The following is a 24173-nucleotide window of genomic DNA, read 5'->3' on the forward strand; positions in this document are numbered from 1 at the left end:
TCCCCCAGTTCTCAGCCAGAAGTTAGTTCTAGTAGGGGAGGAAGCATCACAACGGCGCCCTCCGGTGGCTGCATTCAAACATCTGTCAGACAACCCTTTAACCCCTGAAAGACATTCATGTGAAAGATATTCTCGAGTAATTGAAAACACGGCGGTGACATCACGACTTATCATAATCATTTCTAGTGAAATTACTACTTGTTTCCCCTTCATTGTGATTTTATTGATGAAATGCTAAATTGTTGATATTCAAAAGAATAGAATAGAATAGAATAGAAAGATGGTAACAAAGCAGCGTTTTTTTATTCTTCTTTAATGCAAGGTGTGATCAGAACAGCGGCAAAACCAAGGCACTCTTGTCTGAGAAAAAGTTAAAAAGCCTAATTCATTGCAGAAAGATTTTTTTTATTTTTTAAATACGCACCAACGTGTTTGCGCTACACAGGCCTTCCTCAGGGGGACTAACCACAACGTGAGCTACAAACAGGAACTATATAGGACAAAGACAGGAAGTGACATCATACCCAAAACCATAGTAAAATAGAGAATGAATGACAACACAACATTCAGTTACGATATATGAAATAGAATCAAGTCCCAAAAGTACTAAATCTATATAATATAAGAGATTATTTGGAGTTTCCTGAGATGAATGCACCCAGCAGTCGGCCCAGTCGCCCCCATGAAAGCTCCGAACGCAGCCGACGCCATCTTTCATGCTCGTGTAGACGACTTGTCACGTCTCTTTTCCTACAGATATCTTAATATATAAATGTATGTATGTTCTATAAGAGCTTTGTAAAAAAAAAAAGAAACAGATATTTGCTAATAGACTGAAATATTTTTTTTTTTTTTTTTATAGTTCCTATTTTGTGTGTTTGTTTAGTAATTTCCCAGCTTTCTTTTTTTAAGCTGCTAACTTTCTGCCAGTGAAATCTCACTGATTGATTAAGTCCCGAGGGCTGTCATCGACTCGTGACCCCTATGATGTAAGACTTGACCTCTTTGACTCCGCCCCCTCCCATGAAAACACCTCTCGTTGGTGCTGACGGAGCGGCGAGCCAAGAGGACTTTTACCTATATTTAATGTACAAAACAGAGTTCACGCACAATGTTTGCTTGGCTTTCTAATTGTCATTGTAAAAAAAAAAAAGCCGTGGTGTTCATAGTACATATTTTGAATGTTTAATGGATTTTAAATAGTGTCGCTTACATTTCTCTGAATGTCAGAGAACGCCTGAAGCCGCCTACATACATTATGATGCGCGATTTGCTCTCTGCGCACCGCTGGGTATGGCGTCATCGAGGGTGGCAAGAAAGCGGTTTTCCCGTTGCTAGGTCGACGTGCTGTTACCTTATCGGTTGCGCTTTCGAAAGCGGTTTTTCTATCGGGTGTAGGCGGCTTTAGTGTAAGAGGAAGATCTAGTTTCCGTTGGCATAAAGGGTGCTGTTAGTGCACCTATGAAATCATTAGTGAAGTGCCTCATGGCTGAGTTCCCCTTATTATCTCCTCTAGGAGTCAGTTTGAAACATGTCCCACAATACTGAATGAACCAGGCCACACTTAATTTGGGATTTCCCACAGAGGGCTATCAGGATCTTTTTACAGGTTCTAGTATTATTAAGACTTAAGATACATTTCAATTTCATTTCAGTACAAGCATCGCCAACATTTCTGTTACTGTTACTGGTTTTTGTAAAATGTGACATGTGACGTGTGATATGTAGCCTACTGGCAGTTAAGAGTATGGAAACCATTCTGTTAATACAGTCAAGTTTGGTCTTTGTATCATGTATCTTCAGTCTAAAAATGTCAGCGCAGAGCTGCAAAGTCCTGAGTATAGTAAGCATCTATTCTGAAGTACTTTTCTTAATTAGATGTTTTATTTGCTCATCCTGTTACATGTAAAGTTAGTTGCTACAGCTGTAACTCTGGACTTTGCGGTTTTACAGTTGACAGGCTGAAATAGAACCATCACAAAACATTTTTTAAGAGGACATAATACAATTTGGTTTTCATTACCCTAATAATACTGTTGAAAGTACCTGAATGCATTTCTAGTACTAGTTCCACCTGTGGACAGCACAAATGTGGACATGTGATAAACGTGTAGTTGTTTTCCTCCACTCCTGAATCTTTGATTTTGGAGCTCCGAGCAGAACGACGTGGGTGAGAATGAAGCCAGATGATACACGGCCTCTCAGCCGAGTGGAAAACAAACCAGGCTGACGCTCCTTCACCTAAAGCAGACGTTTGCTAATTCAAGTAGCTGAATGTAATTAGAAAACCTTTTTTTTGTAAATAGTTTGTTCATACTAATGCTGTGGGATCAACTTACAAAATGTACTGTGACGGCGTCACACTTCTGCTGCCGTTTTAAAAAGTGAAATAAAGTTTATCCGCTTTAGGAGACAGAAGTGTGTACCGTTTCATATCATTCAACATCCTTTGTATAGAGGACCTGTGGTCAGAAGCAGAGTATGAGGGCGTGGCCCTGACAATACCTAGGTAAGGACTACTAGCCAGTCAGAAGCAGAGTATGAGGGCGTGGCCCTGACAATACCTAGGTAAGGACTACTAGCCAGTCAGAAGCAGAGTATGAGGGTGTGCCCTGACAGTACCTAGGTAAGGACTACTAGCCAGTCAGAAGCAGAGTATGAGGGCGTGGCCCTGACAGTACCTAGGTAAGGACTACTAGCCAGTCAGAAGCAGAATATGAGGGCGTGGCCTGACAGTACCTAGGTAAGGACTACTAGCCAGTCAGAAGCAGAGTATGAGGGCGTGGCCTGACAGTACCTAGGTAAGGACTACTAGCCAGTCAGAAGCAGAGTATGAGGGCGTGGCCTGACAGTACCTAGGTAAGGACTACTAGCCAGTCAGAAGCAGAGTATGAGGGCGTGGCCTGACAGTACCTAGGTAAAGACTACTAGCCAGTCAGAAGCAGAGTACGAGGGCGTGTCCTGACAGTACCTAGGTAAGGACTACTAGCCAGTCAGAAGCAGAGTACGAGGGCGTGTCCTGACAGTACCTAGGTAAGGACTACTAGCCAGTCAGAAGCAGAGTATGAGGGCGTGGCCTGACAGTACCTAGGTAAGGACTACTAGCCAGTCAGAAGCAGAGTATGAGGGCGTGGCCTGACAGTACCTAGGTAAGGACTACTAGCCAGTCAGAAGCAGAGTATGAGGGCGTGGCCCTGACAGTACCTAGGTAAGGACTACTAGCCAGTCAGAAGCAGAATATGAGGGCGTGCCCTGACATTACCTAGGTAAGGACTACTAGCCAGTCAGAAGCAGAGTATGAGGGCGTGGCCCTGACAGTACCTAGGTAAGGACTACTAGCCAGTCAGAAGCAGAGTACGAGGGCGTGTCCTGACAGTACCTAGGTAAGGTCTACTAGCCAGTCAGAAGCAGAGTATGAGGGTGTGCCCTGACAGTAGCTAGGTAAGGACTACTAGCCAGTCAGAAGCAGTATGAAGGCGTGCCCTGACAGTAGCTAGGTAAGGACTACTAGCCAGTCAGAAGCAGAGTATGAGGGCGTGCCCTGACAGTAGCTACGTAAGGACTACTAGCCAGTCAGAAGCAGTATGAGGGCGTGCCCTGACAGTAGCTAGGTAAGGACTACTAGCCAGTCAGAAGCAGTATGAGGGCGTGCCCTGACAGTACCTAGGTAAGGACTACTAGCCAGTCAGAAGCAGAGTATGAGGGTGTGCCCTGACAGTACCTAGGTAAGGACTACTAGCCAGTCAGAAGCAGTATGGGGGCGTGCCCTGACAGTACCTAGGTAAGGACTACTAGCCAGTCAGAAGCAGAGTATGAGGGTGTACCATGCTAGCAGCTAGGTGAGCATTATAACGTGTGTTACAAAGTGACCACGTTGGTCTCTGAAGTAAAGGCTGGACTACAATAGAGCTGTTTGGAGCAGTTGGTGAACAGTGTTTTCTGTTGGAGATGGTAAGTCCCTTTGGGGGGGGACTTTGGGCTTTTTCACTTTGTAAACCTACAACGTGAACAAAAAAGATATATAACACAATAAAGGAAAGGGGAAAAGCCAAAAAGCATAATATGAGCACTTTGAGAGAACATAATGTAACAGGTGTAATTTATTTTTTAAATAAAACATAGTACAATCTTTTAAAAATAGCTTAAAATTGAATATTCTAACTTCTCCAAGACATACTGTATGTAAGGCCGCAGCTGAGCTTCATCGCTTTTCAAAAAAGGAAACAATACAAGAACCTGCAGGATTAACGTCCACCATGCCAATAAATCCTTAAATAGTTCTACACATAGTATATCATGAAAGTTTATTAAAATTAGTAAATATGGCTTTGATTTTCCAGGGATCTTATTTGCCCTAACACGAAGACAACAACCGGCCTTTAACAATTCATCCAAACAAGTCACTTTGTGACAAAAACCTTTCCTTCCTTCCATTAGCCACGGTCATTCTACAGTATACAGTAGCACCTTGAATCAGTAAAGGGTTGTCCAGGTGATATCCTACAACACTGTTTTAGTACAACCTACATTCAGGCAGAAAGTTGGCAATTTAAACTGGCGCAAATGTCACCTATAGCAGTAACAGCGCCATCTCTAGCTAGCTTTTGGCAAGTGCAAAGATCGATTGCTCAAACACAAATATGGTCCTGCTGTTAACGACCTCTCTCCATGCATTTTGGATTGAAAAAAAACATACAAAAATGTATGTGGTTAGTTATGTCATTAGATTGTTTGATAGGAGACGCAATTTACTTTCGGCTGAACCGCTCTTAAGAGGCACACTCACAGGATACTTGTTCAAGACTTGCAGCATGGTGGAGTTTATCCAATCCAAACAACATCAATAATTCACAGCTGTCTGAAAGATTAGTGCCAATAACAACAACTGCAATGTTCAGTTGCAAACCAATAAGTCCCTCAACATAATATCCCAACCCAAAAAGCCTGCACGCAATCAGTGGGGGGGGCGACACATGAGGCCGGCAAGCACACGTCGGCGGTGGTCGTCAGCGTGTTGGGTCTGGTTATTAGTCTGGACGTCCTCCGCCCACGGAGCTCCCTCCACAACTACGCCATCAGGAGACAATTCAATCCTCTCAGGTCTCACTGTGGAGCTGTCTTCTGCCAGTTGCTCGTTCGGTCCCGGTCGCCTCTATAGAGGGGGGCCGTCAACATTTGACGTCAAGCGGCCGTCTCCGGCTGTGATCAAGGTGTTTCCGACAGGTTCGTTTTGGATCTGGGAACGAGAACCGGGACAAAGTCAGACCTCGCAGGGAAAAGTTTGACGTTTACAAACCACAGAGAAGGGAAGTTAATACAGAACCTGTTGTGGGCCATGTGGCTCTTGACGAGGTGTCCAGCAGCTAAGGCGGCCATCAGGGAGAGCTCCCCCGCCAGCACCGTGGCACAAACCACACGGGCCAGCTGACGGGCGTTATCGCCTGGCTGGTCGGAACTGGTACCGTGGACACCGAGCATCTACAGACATAGAGGGATACAGCTATTGGGTGAAAGTTATACATCAGCACAGCACCAAAGAACTGAGCAGTGTTTCCCATACATAGGTTCTACTTGGGCGCACCCCCCAGGTAGACTGAGACCCACCCAGGGAGATAAAATCTAAATTTAATTTCTTTCCCAAACAACGGCGTTTTTTTTTTTTTTTTTTTTACAGCGCACACAGACCAGCGGCTTTCAGCCCCTCCCCTCGTGAAGTCCTGCGCCGCGTCATGGCGTCAAAAACTAGAGCCCGACTGCTAAAGGATTTTTAAGGCCGATATCGATACAAATATTTGGTGATTTAAAAATCCGATATTCCGATATATCGGCCAATACACATTTTAAAAAGAAATCAAGAAACGCGTAAAAAAAACAGATTAGTTAGTAGTAGCTATTTATGAGTCCTCACTAAAATAATATGATAATGCAGTTTAAAAATAAACTTGTTTTATTGTCACAACACAACAGAGGAACATCAAAATATATTAAAATTCGGATAAATAAAATGTATAAAAATACAGACTTAGAATATGAATATTAAAGTCCTTTGAACAAAAACACAATAACAAAAAAAAAAAAAAAAAAAAATAGTGTTGCCAGTAGGGACGTTGTAGAGCGCCCTCTGGTGGACAAACTATGCAACGCCAACACTCATAACATAACCGTTGAAGGGTGCTTCGTCAATTTTTATTTTATTTTTTAAATATTCATTTATCGGCCATTAGAAATGCCGATACCTATAGTTTGGAAAATGCCTAATATCGGCAGGCCGATATATCGGTCGGGCTCTATCAACAACGTTGCGCTTCAGGCTCAGAGGCTCTGGTCAGTTTTAATTCATTCATTGAACAAAGGGACTTGAACACAACGATGCACAGACAGCTTACAGCTTCACTGAGACAAACCTTCAAACTGAAACTACCATGAAATGACATTTTTAGCATTTTAACTATCTTGTTCAGTTGTTAAGTATGGGTTGCATTACCTGCAGACAGGCCTGCTGTGGAGCCAGGTTGGTGCCCCCTCCCACAGTGCCCAGCTCTATGGAGGGCATAGTGCAGCTGATGTACAGGTCTTCCCCCTCTGGACCAGCAGGCTCCATCAAAGTGATACAGTTGGAGCTGCCGACTGTCTGAGCCGGGTCCTGCAGAAATATCACCCAGTCAGCGTGGTGATGCACTGATAAAACACTTGGAGCTACGTTGATGACCACTAACATTTCACAATAACCTTTCAGCATATTGTACTTAAAATGGTCTGAGAGAAAACTAGACTTCTGCATCTCCGCTGGGCTCTGTTTTCAGGCTTTAGAAAATCCAGCTTGTGACGGAGACTTTGGCCAATCACAGCTCATTTGAGAGAGAGCATTCCAATTGGGCGTTCTGCGCATGCGTTGCCCACGCAACAGAGGTGAGAGGGAGAGCTGCAGGAAAAGGTCTTACTCGTTTTCAAATTCTGGCGTATTTAATCGCTTATCAAAATAGTTAGCAATTAATTTCAGTTGACAACTAATCGATTATTCTTTGCAGCTCATACAGTATCTCACAAAAGTGAGTACACTCCTCACATTTTAGTAAATATTTCATTATATCTTTTAATGGGACAACACTGAAGAAATTACACTTTGCTACAATGTAAACTATTAAGTGTACAGCTTGTATAACAGTGTAAATGTACTGTCCCCTCAAAATAACTCAACACAGCCATTAATGTCTAAACCACTGGCAACAAAAGTCAGTACACCCCTATGTTAAATTCCCATAGAGGCAGGCAGATTTTTATTTTTAAAAGGCCAGTTATTTCATGGATCCAGGATACTATGCATCCTGATAAAGTTCCCTTGGCCTTTGGAATTAAAATAGCCCCCCCACATCATCACATACCCTTCACCATACCTAGAGAATGGCATGGTTTTATGTCAGTTAGCCTAATAGCTGGTTTGATTTGCACTGAGAGATGATTTTATGGAAAGTACCCCATGCCAATCTCTAGGTATGGTGAAGGGTATGTGATGATGTGGGGGGGGCTATTTTAATTCCAAAGGCCAAGAGAACTTTATCAGGATGCATAGTATCCTGGATCCATTAAATAACTGGCCTTTAAAAATAAAAATCTGCCTGCCTCTATGGGAATTTAACATAGGGGTGGACTGACTTTTGTTGCCAGCGGTTTAGACATTAATGGCTGTGTGTTGAGTTATTTTGAGGGGACAGCACATTTACACTGTTATACAAGCTGTACACTTAATATTGTTTTAGAACTCCAAGTCACTATGGAGTCACACCAGGAATACGTGCCATTTCACCATTTAAACAATTATCTTCATCTTGATTCTGAACCATCTGGATTTTACCACATTGTATGTGAGATGCAGAAATGAAAGGCTTAAACATGTTGAGTGATCCATTACCTGTCCACAGGCGATGTAGATGGCTGCTACAATGTTGGCGGCATGAGCATTAAAACCCCCGATACTGCCAGCCATGGCCGAGCCCACCAAGTTCTTGTTGATGTTCAGATCCACCAGAGAAGCTGCGCTGCTTTTCAACACCTACAGACACGTGAAGGGGTTGTTTTAGTAAGAAATGTATGACTTTACAAAAGGAAACAACCATCAGCACTTAACAAAAACTGTGAATTTAACTATTGAAACAATAAATAAACTGTGATTTGATTCATGTCAAGTCTGTGACGCAATTCCAGTTCCAACCTTCAACTGGGAGGTGAATTTATCACAGCATTTTAGTTTTGGGTTTTAGTGAGCAAGCAGGTCAATTCCAATTTATAATATAAAAAGAGTTTTGTTTTTAAGTTGTCTTTACCTCTCGGACCACGTTGGCAGGGATGGTGGCCTCACACACTGCAGACTTCCCCCGACCCAGGATCCAGTTTATGGCGGCAGACTTCTTGTCGGTGCAATAGTTGCCACTGACCGACAGCACCTCCACGTCTGGATACTGCTGCCGGAGTCTGTGCAGAGCCTGCTCGGTCCCCTGGGAAAACATAGCGCACGCGCACACACTTTTCAGTATTTAGAGCACTGGAGATACAAAAAAATAAAAAATAATAATAAAAAAAATTAGGGATCGACCGATAAAAATCTTTGGTCGTACCTTAGAGAGCATGTTCATGCCCATGGCGTCTCCTGTCTGAGACTGGAAGCGAATGTACAAGTTCCTCCCCGCTAAGCCCACTGTCAGCTTCTCCAGTCGAGCAAACCTAACCAGGAGCAGATATTCATGTATGATCTGTATGTCCTTCAATAACATGTTATATAGGTGGGACCAAAGGAAATGGAGAAACCTACAATCATTCTACGATTGTTTCCACTGACCTGCTGGTCTGGTCAAAAACCTCTTTGATCACGCTGAATCCATCAGAGGTCTCGAGCCAGACTTTGACCTCGGCGGCCCGGCACGCTGAGGGCAGCCTCACCACAGGACCCCTGGTCATGCTGTCCGCTAGGATCCTGCTGCGGCAACCCCCGCTCAGCTGGACAGGAAAAGACTAAAAGAGTGAGCACAGCACCTACGCACACAGTCAACAACAGCCAGCGCTAGTTATCCCTCACTTACAGAGAGAGCCCTGCATCCTCTGTTAGTGCTGGCTACCAGGCAGCCCTCTGTGGTCGCCATGGGAATGTAAAACCGCTTCTCATCCAACAGGAGGGGACCAGCCACTCCAACTGGCACCGGCATGTAGCCAATCACATTCTCACAGCAAGTGCCCATCACCTAAAACCAAAATGCAAAGTAATACTTAAACGTATGTTGAAAAATGTAAGAAAATAAATCTGCTTGTAGATTAGACAGCATAGACACCATCGAAAGTGAAAGATATGCATGTTGCCGATACCTTGGAATAGTCGTAGTCTTTATAAGGCAGAGAAGCCAAAGCAGAGAGAACAGGCAGTTTGGGTGAAAGCATTTCCCTCCTGATGGCCACGCCCCTCTCTGGAGTCTCCAGGACGGCTTCCAGTTGGTAGCTCGGGATGTTACGTGAGGTAACCAGGTTCATCACCTCTTTATTGCTGAGAAAACAGGCCCCCCTCTGAAAAAAAAGCAACAAGGGCAGACCAGTCATTTCTTAGCCATTCAAGACAAATACAGAACTAAAAGAGGTCTTCTGCAAGGATTTCCATCTCCTCTGGAAGCTTACCTGAGGATCTGAGAGGATGGCCATACATTCCTCCAGCGGCCGGGTCTGGGAATTACAGCTACTATGAGGAACGCGTGTTGTCGGAGCAAAAGAGTCCCCTAAACCTGAAACACAGAGGCCGTTCTCCCCGGATGTTGCTGGAGGCGGAGTCACCTCTGTTGTTGATGAATCACAAGAGACAAAAGTCACGCAAAGCCACAAAGCAGTGTTTTCATCTGCGAGTACACCTGAGGAAGGTATGAGACCGAAACATTGGATTTTCTAAATCAATTATTGCTTGCGTAGTAATGGTCAGTGTGCGGGACATTTTCTAAGCTTCTGATCTGCTACTTTTGATCACATCCTACGCACCACAAAAGAGGTGTGCAAAACAAACTTTCCTACATCTGTGAGTCCAGACATTATAAAGCTAGCAGAACCAATTATAAGTCTCACCCGTCTCTCCGCACGCCATGCCAGCCTCAGGGGGAAGTTTAGAGCCCGAGACAGCTGGCGAGGTAGGGTTGGTTGCTAAGGTACCGTTCATGGTCGCCTGGGGTTTCGGGGCTGGATAGCCCCTCCTGCAGCAGTCCTCTGCCAACGTGGGCTTCTGGCTCGGGGGAGAGCTGATAATGGGACTCATAAGGGACAGGGAAGACTCTGTCTCCGTTTGCTCAAAGAAGACGTACTTCACAGCCAGGAGCAGGGCAAGACCAAGAGTTATCACCTGCTCCAGGTCCATACTGGTCAGAGGAGAACAGAGACAAAGTCGTGCATCAGTAAGTTACTGCACGGGAATCAATAGCAGTCAAATGTATTCATGGAATGAGGAATCTTCCTTGTTTAATATGCTTTCAACCTGGTGAGCTTCAGAGGCCACATGGCACCACCGGAGTCCAGTCTCTTAGCTATTGGTCCCTCCATCGAGCGGTTGTGACCTGGATGCTCAGCTGCTAGTCGAGTGTGAGCGTGAACCAAGGCCAGGCTCAGAGACTGAGGAGGATATCATCAAATAGATAGGTCGGTCCTTCAGACTGATGTTTCACAACGGTGTACACAGTTGACTAATAACCTTGGTACCACGTTTTCAAATGTTATGTTGACAGAGCTGAATACAGTTTCTCACCATGATGACTTTAACTCTCTGGGTCACAGGGTTGGGCTTGTTGTCCTCTTCTTCAGCCAGCACGTGGGCAAAGTGGCTCAGTTGCCAGATTGGACGGCCCTCCCGACTTTCCCTGGACAGCTGTACACGCACATATTTGTTGTGAGAGGAAAGCAACTCATTTCAGACTATAATTCTCCCAGATGTCACATATCATCCTCACCTCCAGGACCAGGGAGACACACGCAGGGAAGAAGGTCATGAAGACAACATAATTGGCCAGGACAGACATACAGCCAAAAGAACACATGATCTCCAACTGAGGCACACCTGGAAAACAATATACATAGGATTAGTTCAATTTCCCACTCAATTCATCATCATCAGGGTGTTCAAATGAGAACATAGCTGGAAGCATTTTGGAGGAAAATAAATAAGTATTCCTCACCTGACATGGTGCCAATCCCAATGACCAGACACTCAACCAGAGCATCCAGGGTGAAGGTGGGGCCCAGGATGGCCATGCCCTGGGAGATGTTCTCCCTCACCTCCTCCTATAAACAAGACACCGGGCCATTGCACAAGTCAATAACAACTCAACGTAATACATCCTATGAATCAGGGCTGCGGCATTAATCAAATTTTGATCCTGATTTTGGCTCCTAACGATCAAACCGCCCAACTATGAATTAAGAAAATCTTTTTATAGTTGCAGTTCACACATATACCAAAACATGGGGTGGGACATTACCTGAGAGTTTGAGCTGAGGGCGAACTTGGCCAACGCACAGGCTTTGGACAGGTCAGTGAGCAGGAGGAAGAACGGCAGGGCTTCACTGCAGGGAAAAGAGACAAATGTCAATCAGGGAATGCATTGTACTATTGCACTGCAGCACTTTTCTACATTGTTAAAAAGTCAAAACGTTCCACAACTGACTAGGACTGGGCAATATGACGACACACACACACACACACACACACACACACACACACACACACACACACACACACACACACACACACACACACACACACACACACACACACACACACACACACACACACACACACACACACACACACACACACACACACACACACACAAAACTGTCTGCAGTTTTGTTGAAGTCACAGAGAGTCACGGTTGGTTTCAAGTGTGGTTACAGTTTTTCATAACTTCACGCAGACAGCGTTTGCTGCGATATGATATTAATGGCGAGCCAAAAGCGGTCGCGGTGCGGTTGACGTTACACTTCCTCTTAGACAAGCAGGCACAACGGTGGTTTCTCTGCCCTGATGACTGACTGACACTTTTAATAATGTTACTCTGAGTGAGCAGTTCTACTAGAATTTTTTAATTTTGATAACTGTTTTGATTCACAATTAAAGTGGAAAATAAAAGCTTTGTGTTTAATGTATTTTTGTTGATGTTGAAATGGATTTTAAAATATATGGTATCAAAAAAAGTATCGTTAGGAACCGGCATCGAAACTGAGGTATTGAAATTGGCACCGGATCGAAAGACTTTGAACGATACCCAGCCCTAGATATATATCATCAAAAACGATATAAAAATGTCTATCGGATATATTTTCCTATAACCTTTCTTTCGCGATGTCGGAAAACCAGCAGCAAAACAGAGTACCAGCAATATTTATGTTGTACGGACAACACTTTAGGTTCTGATGTTTGCACATTATTTTCATTTTGCACTAAAGTTCTTAATAAAATGAGAAAATATTCAGTACTTTTCATTTGTCAAGTATTTTATTCACACGGGAGTATACAAAAAATAGGCTTAACCATGTGGTTATTTCATAAAGGACGTAATTGAATTACCAAAAAACATGCAACATACATTGTTAGCGAGCTCCGAAATTACTTATATCAGGATATCAGATTTTGGTGATTTGACTGGCCCTAACACTGACATCTTATGGGTCAACTCTGCTCAGCTCTGGTTTTGGCATACTGTGTCTTATCATGTCTCTTTGATATCCACATGATGATGGATGTACTACTGTAAACTGTAAACTCTTATAATGGACACTACTGTATGTCACCCGACCAACCACCGACTGAAATGCAAGCCAACCATTTCAACAGTTTGATCTCGCCGCCGTACTAGTCGTCTTTTGTCCATCTATTGTATACACACTGTGGTTACTGAGGTAAGGTGTCAGGACAGGACTAGCAATCTTAACCATAAGCCTGAAAGACTCCAACAGATCTCATAAATTGGTGAATTATTTGTATTAATCTGCCTGCTGAACAATAAGTATTATGTTAGTGCATTTGGAACACTTACTTTAGACCCATCAGCTCTTTCCCAAAGAAGTGGATGACCACTGTACTGAAAACAAAACTGGAAAACACCGTGAACAACCCTGCAATACCTATAAGGGAATAGAATGTCGACAGTTAATATATATATACTGTACTGTGTGTGGTATTTATAGTAAAGCTGTGGCTATTACAGTTCAATGGTACAAGATCATATCATACTGACCCAGTATATATTTGGAGCCCAGTTGTCGCAGATTCTTGAACTGGAAATAGATATAAACGATGGCCATGCATCGTGTGATCGTTAGGATGATTACGTCACTGCTGTCGACTTTCTGTGAGAAAACCAGCACATAACTTCTTATTAACACTAATTGAGCAATTCCTTCTCCTTGTTTACATTTGGGATGAGCGGCTACACCCAAGCTAGCCTCCTCCTTCCCTCAGGCAGACTCACCTCCTCGGCTTTGGGACACTTATTCCAGGTGCACATCTGGCTGCTGGTTGCCAGGTTGTTCATAGACACGAGACAGACGGTGAGAGTGAGGGTGCCCACTATTACCTCCCACGGGTGGGAGGCCACCAGCAGGCCATGGAGCCTGAACAGGCGAGCCAACATGGTCTCAGGGTGCCTCCGGTTACCCAGGGTCACAGCCTCAGCTGTTAAAAAAAAAGAAGGAAAAAAAAAAGATGACAACATTACCTAATAACTCCCATTCAACGAGACAAGATGTTACGTTGCCACAAATTGTCGCCGCTGTAGATTAATTCATGGCAAACCAAAGCCTAAAGATTGTCTGTACGTTTAGCTGGACTCTGTAAGACCAGCTTCCTTTTGATGTCTAGTTAGCATTAGCTACATTTTTAGCCGTTAACTCACAGTGTCTAGCGTTAGCATTGGTTAGCATTAGCTACATTCTACAACATACACAGCCTGCCACCAAGGTCACTTCGTCCCTCCGCACTTCATAAACACGTTTTTACCTACGGTCTAGTAAAACATGAATTCGCGTACTTTTAAATGAAAACTACACCGTGGTTAGACAGTCCTTTACATGATGACAATGCCTCTTGTCCACAAATCGCTCAGCTAGCTAACATAATCCGTAACGACACCATCATGGCGATGCGGAAATCCTGAAGAACATGTCAACTTCGCTTAATAATACGTCACGGGGCGGCTCTGCCGCCATATTGGGACGGAGTAATTTGCCAAAGTAAAACCCTATGGTAAAACCTAACTTTAATGTGTTCAAGAAAAAAAATGGTGCTATATATTAAGATAATTACTTCATCAAATAACAAAAACGCAATTAAAGCTGTAAGATTGTGCACCCTATATAATGTTTTAATTTAATTTATTCTCTATTCTTTGCTGACCCCTGGCATGTTTATGTTAATTTATTTTTCTACTCGTCTGTTTTTATGTATATTTCTGTATAGTTCCTACTTGATCTACTTATTAAGTGATGTATTACCGTTTTTCCACATATTTGTAATGCATACTGAATTAAAAAAACAACAACCCTGGGACAGAGAAAGACTTTTCTGAGTTCTGACCATAAGGACTCAAAGAAAAAGTGGGAATTAACATTAGGCCTATATTTTTTTATTTGATTAATTAATTGATGCACTATTGTGTTCTTCACTAATGTTGCAGCTGGTAGAGGTGGAGCTACTTTGTATTACTTTATATAGCCTACTGCTGGGTAGCTTACAAATTAGCATAAAATGGTAATAGGTACAGTGCTTGAGTAAATGGGCAATACATTAGTTACATTCCACATTCCAAGTCAAACTGGTAATGTAAACAATAGGACTCCAACAGCATAGCTGCCCCACCCAGAGCCTTCTAACAGGTTCATCATGATCATCACCACAATACTACAGTTTTAAAAAAAAGTAAAATAAGTGAAATTTAGCGTGTGTTATTCCAATGTTTTTCTAATCCTGTTTGTGTAGTTTCATTACCGTGTAGTCCGTTTCCCTTTATTGGAGGAGCTATTCAGCCAAATTCAATATGGCTCATTCTATCTGAATGAATATCATCACTTTTTGCAGACTTTCCATATTTCAGATGCAAATGCAAACCATGTCTGTTTGTTTCACTGTGGAGAGTCGGTAAGCTGCTCTGTGCTCTTTATGGTATGTTGACACTTGAGTCCTATCTCAGTTCAGTTTAATCACAATATAAACATGTCCTGTCGTTATGACTACAGAGTGGATGACGTTGATTAAATGATGAACTGGCTCCACAGTTCAGTCTCTTTTTGTGTCGTGTTGCCCTTCAGACAAAAGAGCGTTTGGACTTTTGCATTAAACATACTTTACAGATAGATTGCTTATCGTTTTATTGAACCTCATGGCTCAAAGTATAATATTTAAAGTTACATTTAATCCGTAAGAACAACGTAGCTACGTGTGATGTAAGAGTTTCAAGAGTTCAACATTTCTTAGTACATAAAAAATGCTTCTTTCTCTCTTTTTTCAAAATTTCCCCTTTAATTCCTAAATTTGATAAGATTTGACATCAGTTTAAAAATAAATGATTATTTTGATTTTAATGAAGAATTAAAGAATCTATTCAGAATGTTTTTGTTTAGTCATATGGACTGATATATGAGAAATAAAGTTAATGTCATTCCTTTCATGTCTTACAAATAAATCTATTAAAACCCCATTTTTAAAAAACTTCATTTCAAAGCTGCATTATTCTTTCACAGACCTTTACCCATCTTGTACATGTGTCTGCAGGCTACAGAGTAGTAGATTTAGTTAATTTCAGAAAACACAGAAGATGGCATGTCCTCATTTTGATATAGGCTTATTAAGTGTTTAAAGGTTTGATACATAAATCTCTATTTCTTTTCTGTGCCAAACTCCAAATTTGCTAAATTGAGACCAAACGTTGTGTTCCAGAAAATCCTTGTCCAAAGTTGCCCTGGGAGACACATTATTGCAGTGTCTGCTTCTTTAAAAAGAAACCGCATGAAAGCTAATTTTACAATCTCTGATTGGAAGATAAATTGTTGTATAATGATCCAGAGGTAATGCTGTTAATTCCACAGTCAGTTCAGTATCACTTTGACCTTTTATGGAGCCAGTGGAACCTGTTAGAAGTCATTAGATTTCAGGTTGAACATTTGAAATATTATAAACAACTATTTGTGTTACTGATGATGCCATTCAGATGACACAACCACAGGTTTTGGTTATTTTAAGCAAAACAGATAAGGGATTAATTGTCCTCTTTATCATGAGAAAAACGGGTTCTGAAAAACAGTTTTGCAATCCCTCTAAGCCCGAGTCTCACTTGACTGACTGACTGACAGAATGCAGGGCTGGACTGGCCATCTGGCATACCGGGCATTTTCCCGGTGGGCCGACGCACTTTTGAGCCGAATTGCCGATATAAATAGGCATATTTTTAGGCATATTTTTTGGCCGGTCCGGCCCATAAAGAACTCACAGCGGCCCATTGGTTAATTGTCTCCAGGAACTCCCTTCCCCACTCCCAGCCCTGAGACACGAGCTGTAATAGTTATGCTGGAAGTTTAGCATTCACGTTAAAATTGACAAACGACCACCAAAGTGCAAGGGAGGTGCAGAGAAATTACGGGAGAAAAATATTAAGAATCTACAGGCGGATTCCTCAAAATGTGCCAACATTTCTGACATATTTGGGGCTGTAGTAGCTGCTTCAACATCAGAATTACCTGAAGAGGAAGGAGAGGTGGCAGAAACAGCATCATGACAGGGAAGAAGCCGAGGAGGAGGAGAGTGATCACGACAGGGCCATGGGAGCGAGTAAGGAAAAGATGGAAGAGAGAGTAGATGATGATGTGGTAAGGAGTAAGGAGTAAGGCAAGGCAAGGCAAGGCAGCTTTATTTGTATAGCACATTTCAGCAACAAGGCAATTCAAAGTGCTTTACATAAAACATTAAAAAACAGTTAGAACAATTTCAATGGATTAAAAGACAAAAAAAATAAAATGTAAAGAGCAATTAGAAAACAATTCAAAACAATTAAAAGACAAGAATAAAATGTACAGTGCAGTATAAGAATTTTAAAGAAAGAGCAGTTAAAAATAGTTATTTAAAGAAAAGCAATATTAAAAAGAAAGGTCTTCAGCCTGGATTTAAAAGAACTGAGAGTTGCTGAGGACCTGCAGTTTTATGGGAGTTTGTTCCAGATATGTGGAGCATAAAAACTGAATGCTGCTTCCCTCTGTTTAGTTCTGACTCTGGGGACAACAAGTAGACCTGTCCCAGACCACCTGAGAGGTCTGGGTGGGTCATAGTGTAGCAGCAGATCAGAAATGTATTTTGGCCCTAAACCGTTTAGTGATTTATAAACTAGCAAAAGCATTTTTAAATCAATTCTTTGAGGCACTGGAAGCCAGTGTAGAGACTTCAGTACTGGAGTGATGTGATCCACTTTCTTGGTTTTAGTGAGGACTCGAGCAGCAGCGTTCTGAATCAGCTGCAGCTGTCTGATTGATCTTTTAGGGAGACCTGTAAAGACACCGTTACAGTAGTCAAGTCTACTGAAGATAAAAGCATGGACAAGTTTTTCCAAATCCTGCTAAGACATAAGTCCTTTAACCCTTGATATATTTTTAAGGTGGTAATAGGCTGATTTAGTAATTGTCTTAATGTGGCTTTTAAAATTCAGGTCTGAGTCCATGACTACACCAAGATTTCTGGCTTTGTCTGTTGTTTTTAACATTGTTAAACTTTGAAGCTGAGTGCTGACCTTTAATCGTTTCCTCTTTCGCTCCAAAAACAACCACCTCAGTTTTTTCTTCATTTAATTTAAGAAAGTTCTGGTACATCCAGTCGTTAATTTGTTCAATGCACATATTAAGTTGTTGTATTGGGTTATAATTCCCTGGTGATAAGGTTATGTACATTTGTGTGTCATCCGCATAACTATGGTAACTTATTTTGTTGTTTTCCATAATCTGAGCCAGTGGAAGCATGTAGATGTTGAACAGAAGAGGCCCCAGAACTGAGCCTTGGGGAACTTTGCACGTCATATTTGTATGCTCAGATGTATAATTACCTATAGACACAAAGTAGTCCCTATTCTTTAAATAGGATTCAAACCACTTTAGTACTGAGCCAGAAAGACCAACCCAGTTTTCCAATCGGTCAATATGGTAATATGTCGTGGTCGACTGTATCAAATGCAGCACTGAGGTCAAGTAATACTAAGACTGAAATTTTGCCACCATCTGCGTTTAAGTGGATGTCATTAAAGACTTTAACGAGAGCCGTCTCAGTGCTGTGGTGTGGTTGAAAACCTGACTGGAAGGCATCAAAACTGTTGTTTAGTGATAAGAAAAGGTTGAGTTGTTGAAAAACTGCTTTTTCTATGATTTTGCTTAAAAATGGAAGGTTTGATATCGGCCTATAGTTGCTCATTAGTGACGTGTCTAGATTTTTCTTTTTTAGGAGTGGCTTGATGACTGCAGTTTTCAGGGCCTGTGGGAAGATACCTGAGAGCAGAGATGTGTTTACAATACAGAGATTGTTTACAATAGGTGTGGTGGCAAATTTTATTTTAACCATTTGTTTAATGACCATTGGTTTGATTGTTTTATAACGCCACAAGATTTAGCTTCTTCATGTGTAGATTCAAAAGGCTCCAAGTGAAATAGTTGGCAACCGTGAACTATAGCCCAGTAGAGTTATTTAGTTCTACTAGCCTGAACCTTCTCACATTGTTGTCTTTTTGCTTAGATAGAAGTGGAGAAGGCCGATGACTATTTACAACAGTGAGAACTACGTAGGTTTCTGTCTCCTGAGATAAAAGTGTTTAGGCTAATGTTAAGAACAGAGAGCAGAGGGGAAGGTGAGACAATAGTTTGACTTTTAATGATGTCCTCTTTTCAACTATGGCCAGGCTAAAAGATAAAGTGAGAGGGGTGGCTTAAGAGAGGTTTTGACTATATGATGATGTGATGTTTAGATTTTAGTTAGAAATGCTCATTCAGTTGTACTGCGTGTACCTGTGAATCTGTATTCTCATATTTTGCAAAATATAATAAATGCTCAAAGACCAGATTTTGGTTTGATTCTCTGCAATAAAATTTCTATCACATAGGCAAATTATGCAAAGTAGGCAAATTAACAGGGACTCTCAGGAAGGGAGGGAGGCCATGTGTGTGTGTGTGTGTGTGTGTGTGTGTGTGTGTGTGTGTGTGTGCGTGTGTGTGTCACATCATAATGACAACAAGCAGTTTGGCTGTAACATTAGAGTTAGTGGCTGTCAGGTAATCTAACTGTTTAAGCTTACATTGAGAAGGGTTATGGTTATGGTTATTGTATTTAGCAGACACTGGTGTCACTAGTTAAAATTAACAGTAAACTGTTTTTAAAGTTGCTAAGCCAATATTAAGCAAAATAGTGATAATAACAATAATGGCAATAGAGTATCAAATATCAATAATAAAAAATAATAAAAAATCCATAAATATACAAATCATAACTCTAAGAATGAATGAATTATTTAAGTTTAAGATCAACAGATAAGTCTTGAGAGCCCTCTTGAAGGATCCAAAACGATCACATGAACGCTGAACACTAGGCAACTCATATAATAGAACGCATATTTTAAGAGGACTGTCTGCAGGGAATGGGTCCGACCAATTACGGTGGGTGTGGGCTGCCTGGGCCAAAAATACCAGGGTCGATTTGTTTGTCCCAGTCCAGCCTTGACTGAATGTTACAGGGAAAAATATTATTTCAGTTTGAGTGCCACTTTTGCAGCTCTCTCTCTCTCTCTCTCTCTCTCTCTCTATCTCTCTCTCTCTCTCTCTCTCTCTCTCTCTCTCTCTCTCTCTCTCTTCTTTTAGTGAGTACATGTAGCCAAATATTGTTCTTTGACTTTGACTAACACTGGGGGTGACCTATGAAACGCCAAAATTACATTGTTATAGCGCTCATCTGTAATTAGTGCGGTTTTGCAACTTCCTGAGCCCCTCCCTCTTTCCGGGTTATTTTTAAGAGTGCAGCGCTATCCTCTCCTCTTATCACCGACACACAGACACTTGACGCAGGCTGACACCCAGAGCATGTTGACCCTCTTTATGCTTCGGATAACCATGTGGCAAATTGAATCTCCGACTGCGATTAATGGAGAGCTGGTTCAAGATATTCCTAATAGATGTCGCACCACTCGTGCGTAAAAAGTGGAAGTGGCACGAAAGACAAATGTCCCCTCCCCTGACTTCGGTACCTGCGTATTGAGCAAGGTGAGTTATATAAATCTACACATCTGGCTTTCAGGGGTCATGTCTGTTTTCTCACTTTAACCACAATCTCAAAATTTGTTTCCTCTCACCACAGAATGAATACAACGTGTTTAGTACTGAGACTAAAAAGGAAGAAATTCATCTCTTGCTTCCTGTCACTGCTGACTCTGTGTGCCCTGCTACTGCTCATTCTGAGGTACAGATGCATCTCTGAGTCCTTACCTCCCCGGGCGGCTTTAGATGACGTCCAGACATTCCACAGGTACAATATTAATTGTAAGGCTATATACGAAATGGACCCAGTGGAGGTGTGGAAGTCGCTGATCATCAGACAGAAACAAGTTGTGGAAGACAAGGATGAAAGTCTGCTTAACCTCACCTCAAACTGCCCATTGTTCATCAAGTCCAGAGGTTATGATAACGTGTGTGTCTCAGAGGAGGAGAAAGGCTTTCCTCTCGCTTACTCACTGGTTGTGCACAAATCTGCATGGATGATAGAGAGACTCATCCGAACGCTGTACTCGCCCAGTAACATCTACTGTATCCACTATGATCAAAAGTCCTCGGCTCAGTTCATCTCAGCCGTAGAGGGTTTGGCCCGCTGTTTGCCCAATGTCTTCATCGCCTCCAAGCGAGAGTCTGTCTATTATGCCAGCTTCAGTCGATTAAAAGCTGATCTCAACTGTCTGTCCGACCTTTTGGGGTCAGAAGTCAAGTGGAAGTATGTCATCAACCTCTGTGGCCAAGATTTCCCCCTGAGGTCTAACATCGAGCTGGTGTCAGAACTTAAGAAGTTAAAAGGAGACAACATGCTGGAGACAAGCCGACCCACTGAGCACAAGAAGGAGAGGTTCACCTTTCACCACGAGCTGAGGGATGTCAGCTTTGAATATAAGAAACTGCCGGTGAAAACAGAGCAGCTAAAGGACCCACCGCCACACAGCATCGAGGTGTTCTCTGGGAATGCCTACTTTGTCTTGTCCCGGGACTTTGTTGTGCACATGAAGTCCTCGGTTGTGGTGAAAGATTTTTTGGCCTGGTCAGAGGACACCTACTCTCCAGACGAACACTTCTGGGCAACACTTGTGCGACTGCCAGGTGTACCTGGAGAGGTGCCCAGATCGCATCCCGATGTCACCGACCTGATGAGTCAGACCCGGCTGGTGAAGTGGCAGTACCTGGAGGAGAACCTTTACCCACCCTGCTCAGGGACACACGTCCGCAGCGTTTGTATTTATGGTGCTGCAGAAATGCGTTGGTTGCTCAACTACGGCCACTGGTTCGCCAATAAGTTTGACCCCAAAGTGGACCCCATTCTCATTCAGTGCCTTGAGGAGAAGCTGGAGGAAAAACAAAAGTTATTCCAAACAGTGGCATCCCATAACTGCCATAAGGGTTAACCAAAAGCTATAATACAGTGTAGAGACACACATTCTTGTCTTTTCATAGGCATAGTTAATACTCAATAATAAGCTATTACACTGTTCAATCCCTGCACTGTTCACTTTTGCACTACCACCACTACACACACTCTACCATATACCATTTTTTTTATGTATGTGTGTATGTGTGTTTGTTGTGTTATGGTATGGGTCTAAGCTACTGAAAGCCTAACATTTTCCTTGGGATGAAGAAAGTATCTATCTATCTATCTATCTATCTATCTATCTATCTATCTATTCTATAGTTCCAGCTTCTAAAAAGTAAAAATTTGCTCCTATTTATCTTAAATTGTAGGATATTGATTTCCCTTGGATTGTGGACCAAACTATATATTTGATCTTTTGTTTTAAACAATTATGAAGAGCGTGTTTTTATAAACTAAATTATTTGAAAAAAAAATTGTTTCAACCCTAGGTACCAAAACTGTGTTTATATAAATATGGCATTACAGAGATGCTTTATTTCTTTCTGACATTAGTCTTGCTTCAGCCAGTTCAAGAGACTATAATCATTTCAGAGCATTTTCAAAGGCATTTTAAAAGCCAACATGACGTAGTGCCAGCATTTTCTATCAGACCTAAGCTATCTATCCAATTTCTACAATACACATTCTCACTTTTCTCTGGTGGTGTAGCCCCATGCAGAGTTTTGTTGAGATATTTGTTCAGTAGATGTCTGTCTCCTCACTAAAATTCAATGTAATATGTGGTGCTTACAGCAACTACGAATGTCTTATTCTTTATTGTAGCATAAAGGAAATGCTTGTACTGTAGTACAAGCATTTCATTGTGCAACCCTGTTTTGTAGAATGACAATACATGACCCTTGAAACAATGTTAATGTTACTCAGGATAATCCAGAAAGCTCAGTTTGAACAGTGAGTCATGAGAAGAACAGAGTTATGGAATGTATGTATTGTACACATGAGTGCTTTGGTATTGAGGGGAGGACAGAGAAAGAACAGGGTTGTGTTGAATGAACGTGTTTGCAGACATAATAAGTCATCTGTGATTGATGTCATTTTGGTCGAACTGCATTCTTTCTGCTAGTTGTCTCAACACACAATGTTGTCTATAGATATACGGTGGTATTTATTTTTTACATTTAGTTGGCTGTATTATATTTATTTATTTTTAAGGAATGGAAAGAGTTTAAATTCTGCACCTTCAACTGATTGTTTCCTGTTATTGTGTCAACTTTACAATGGTACTGAATGTGCTGCATTATGGAGCTTAAAGATGTAATTTTATTTCATTTGTTTGTTTATTTGATAGGGACAATTCTCATTTATCAACAGTAAAGTAACTGTAAATCAGCCAGTTAGCTCAACAGGCTAATTTACATTTGTTGTCCCTGGTCAGTTTTAAAATGGCAATATATATATACATATATATATATATATATATATATATATATATATATATATATATATATATATATATATATATATATATATATATATATATATATATATATATATATATATATATATATATATATATATATATATATAATAAGTATTACAGTCAGCATGTAAAAAGCAATCTATAGAGACAGGTACAATGCATAACATTATTTTTTTATGAGGAATATGGTTTTTATGAGGGCTATGGTTAACTGCTCCTCAGATCTCTGCAGGGTAAATCCAGACAGCTAGCTAGACTATCTGTCCAATCTGAGTTTTCTGTTGCACGACTAAAACAACTTTTGACCGTACACGTGTTCCACCAAAACAAGTTCCTTCCCGAGGCCATTTTGCAGCGGCACCGTGGCTCCATTCGGTGCTTGGCGGATTCCATCCCGGAATGCTGTGTGGACTCGCCAGACCCTCCTTTGCAGCGCTGTGGAGGAAGTATGTGGCAATGCGACACTAGTACAAAACTAACAGACAAACTGCAGGCAGCAAAAGTCAGTCTAATGTGCACATGTCACCAATAAGCCATTTCTTCAGCTGACCAGTAAAAGAACAATAAGTATGTACATCTCATATCTGCATTAGCAGCTTCTTTAGAAGCCGGTACAGAGAATCACTGACATCTTCGATCCCCTCGAGGCGCGTTTTAAGACATAGACAAATACTCTGTTTTTGAATAATAACTTGTGCCTAGTTCTTAAAATGACATCTACTCCTGCACAGTTGATGAATGCAGACAGTGAACACATAATATATAATAGAAAACAACCTATCATCAAACCTTTATGATTTTATGATTGGGAAGTAGTTTCTCAGTGGCAGGAAAGAGGAAGAAAACAGTTTGTGCTGTACATATAATCTGGATCATTTGCATAGATAAGTTAGTTTGATGTCTACACATGCACTGTTAAGAATATAATTACTACATGAGCAATTGCATTTGCAACATGCACATTAAAAGGGAAATGAAATAACTCAAACACAACATGACTAATTTATCTGTAGTTATATGTTTAAGCAACTTTCTTAA

At 41.6% G+C, this 24173-nt stretch overlaps 2 protein-coding genes across 2 annotated transcripts; one reads left to right on the plus strand and one right to left on the minus strand.

The window, feature by feature from the left end:
• Positions 1 to 4082: 4082 nt before the first annotated feature.
• On the minus strand, positions 4083 to 14182 carry LOC114571423 (3-hydroxy-3-methylglutaryl-coenzyme A reductase). Its single transcript, XM_028602352.1, has 20 exons — positions 14043 to 14182; positions 13485 to 13687; positions 13251 to 13362; positions 13050 to 13137; positions 11493 to 11577; positions 11190 to 11295; positions 10965 to 11071; positions 10763 to 10882; positions 10496 to 10629; positions 10093 to 10379; positions 9658 to 9812; positions 9355 to 9549; positions 9075 to 9233; positions 8834 to 8991; positions 8613 to 8718; positions 8322 to 8492; positions 7910 to 8050; positions 6485 to 6643; positions 5324 to 5478; positions 4083 to 5236 (listed from the first exon to the last, which is right to left on the minus strand). Exons 2-20 carry the CDS (start codon positions 13644 to 13646, stop codon positions 5206 to 5208), a joined length of 2631 nt encoding a protein of 876 aa, XP_028458153.1. The 5' UTR covers positions 13647 to 13687; positions 14043 to 14182; the 3' UTR covers positions 4083 to 5205.
• Positions 14183 to 20259: 6077 nt separating this feature from the next.
• On the plus strand, positions 20260 to 21937 carry LOC114571224 (beta-1,3-galactosyl-O-glycosyl-glycoprotein beta-1,6-N-acetylglucosaminyltransferase 4-like). Its single transcript, XM_028602082.1, has 2 exons — positions 20260 to 20286; positions 20381 to 21937. The coding sequence occupies exon 2, from the start codon at positions 20382 to 20384 to the stop codon at positions 21684 to 21686; it is 1305 nt and encodes a 434-aa protein (XP_028457883.1). The 5' UTR covers positions 20260 to 20286; position 20381; the 3' UTR covers positions 21687 to 21937.
• The last annotated feature ends 2236 nt before the right edge of the window (positions 21938 to 24173 follow it).

The sequence above is a fragment of the Perca flavescens genome, chromosome 16 (assembly GCF_004354835.1).
Source record: "Perca flavescens isolate YP-PL-M2 chromosome 16, PFLA_1.0, whole genome shotgun sequence".
Lineage (NCBI taxonomy): Eukaryota > Metazoa > Chordata > Actinopteri > Perciformes > Percidae > Perca > Perca flavescens.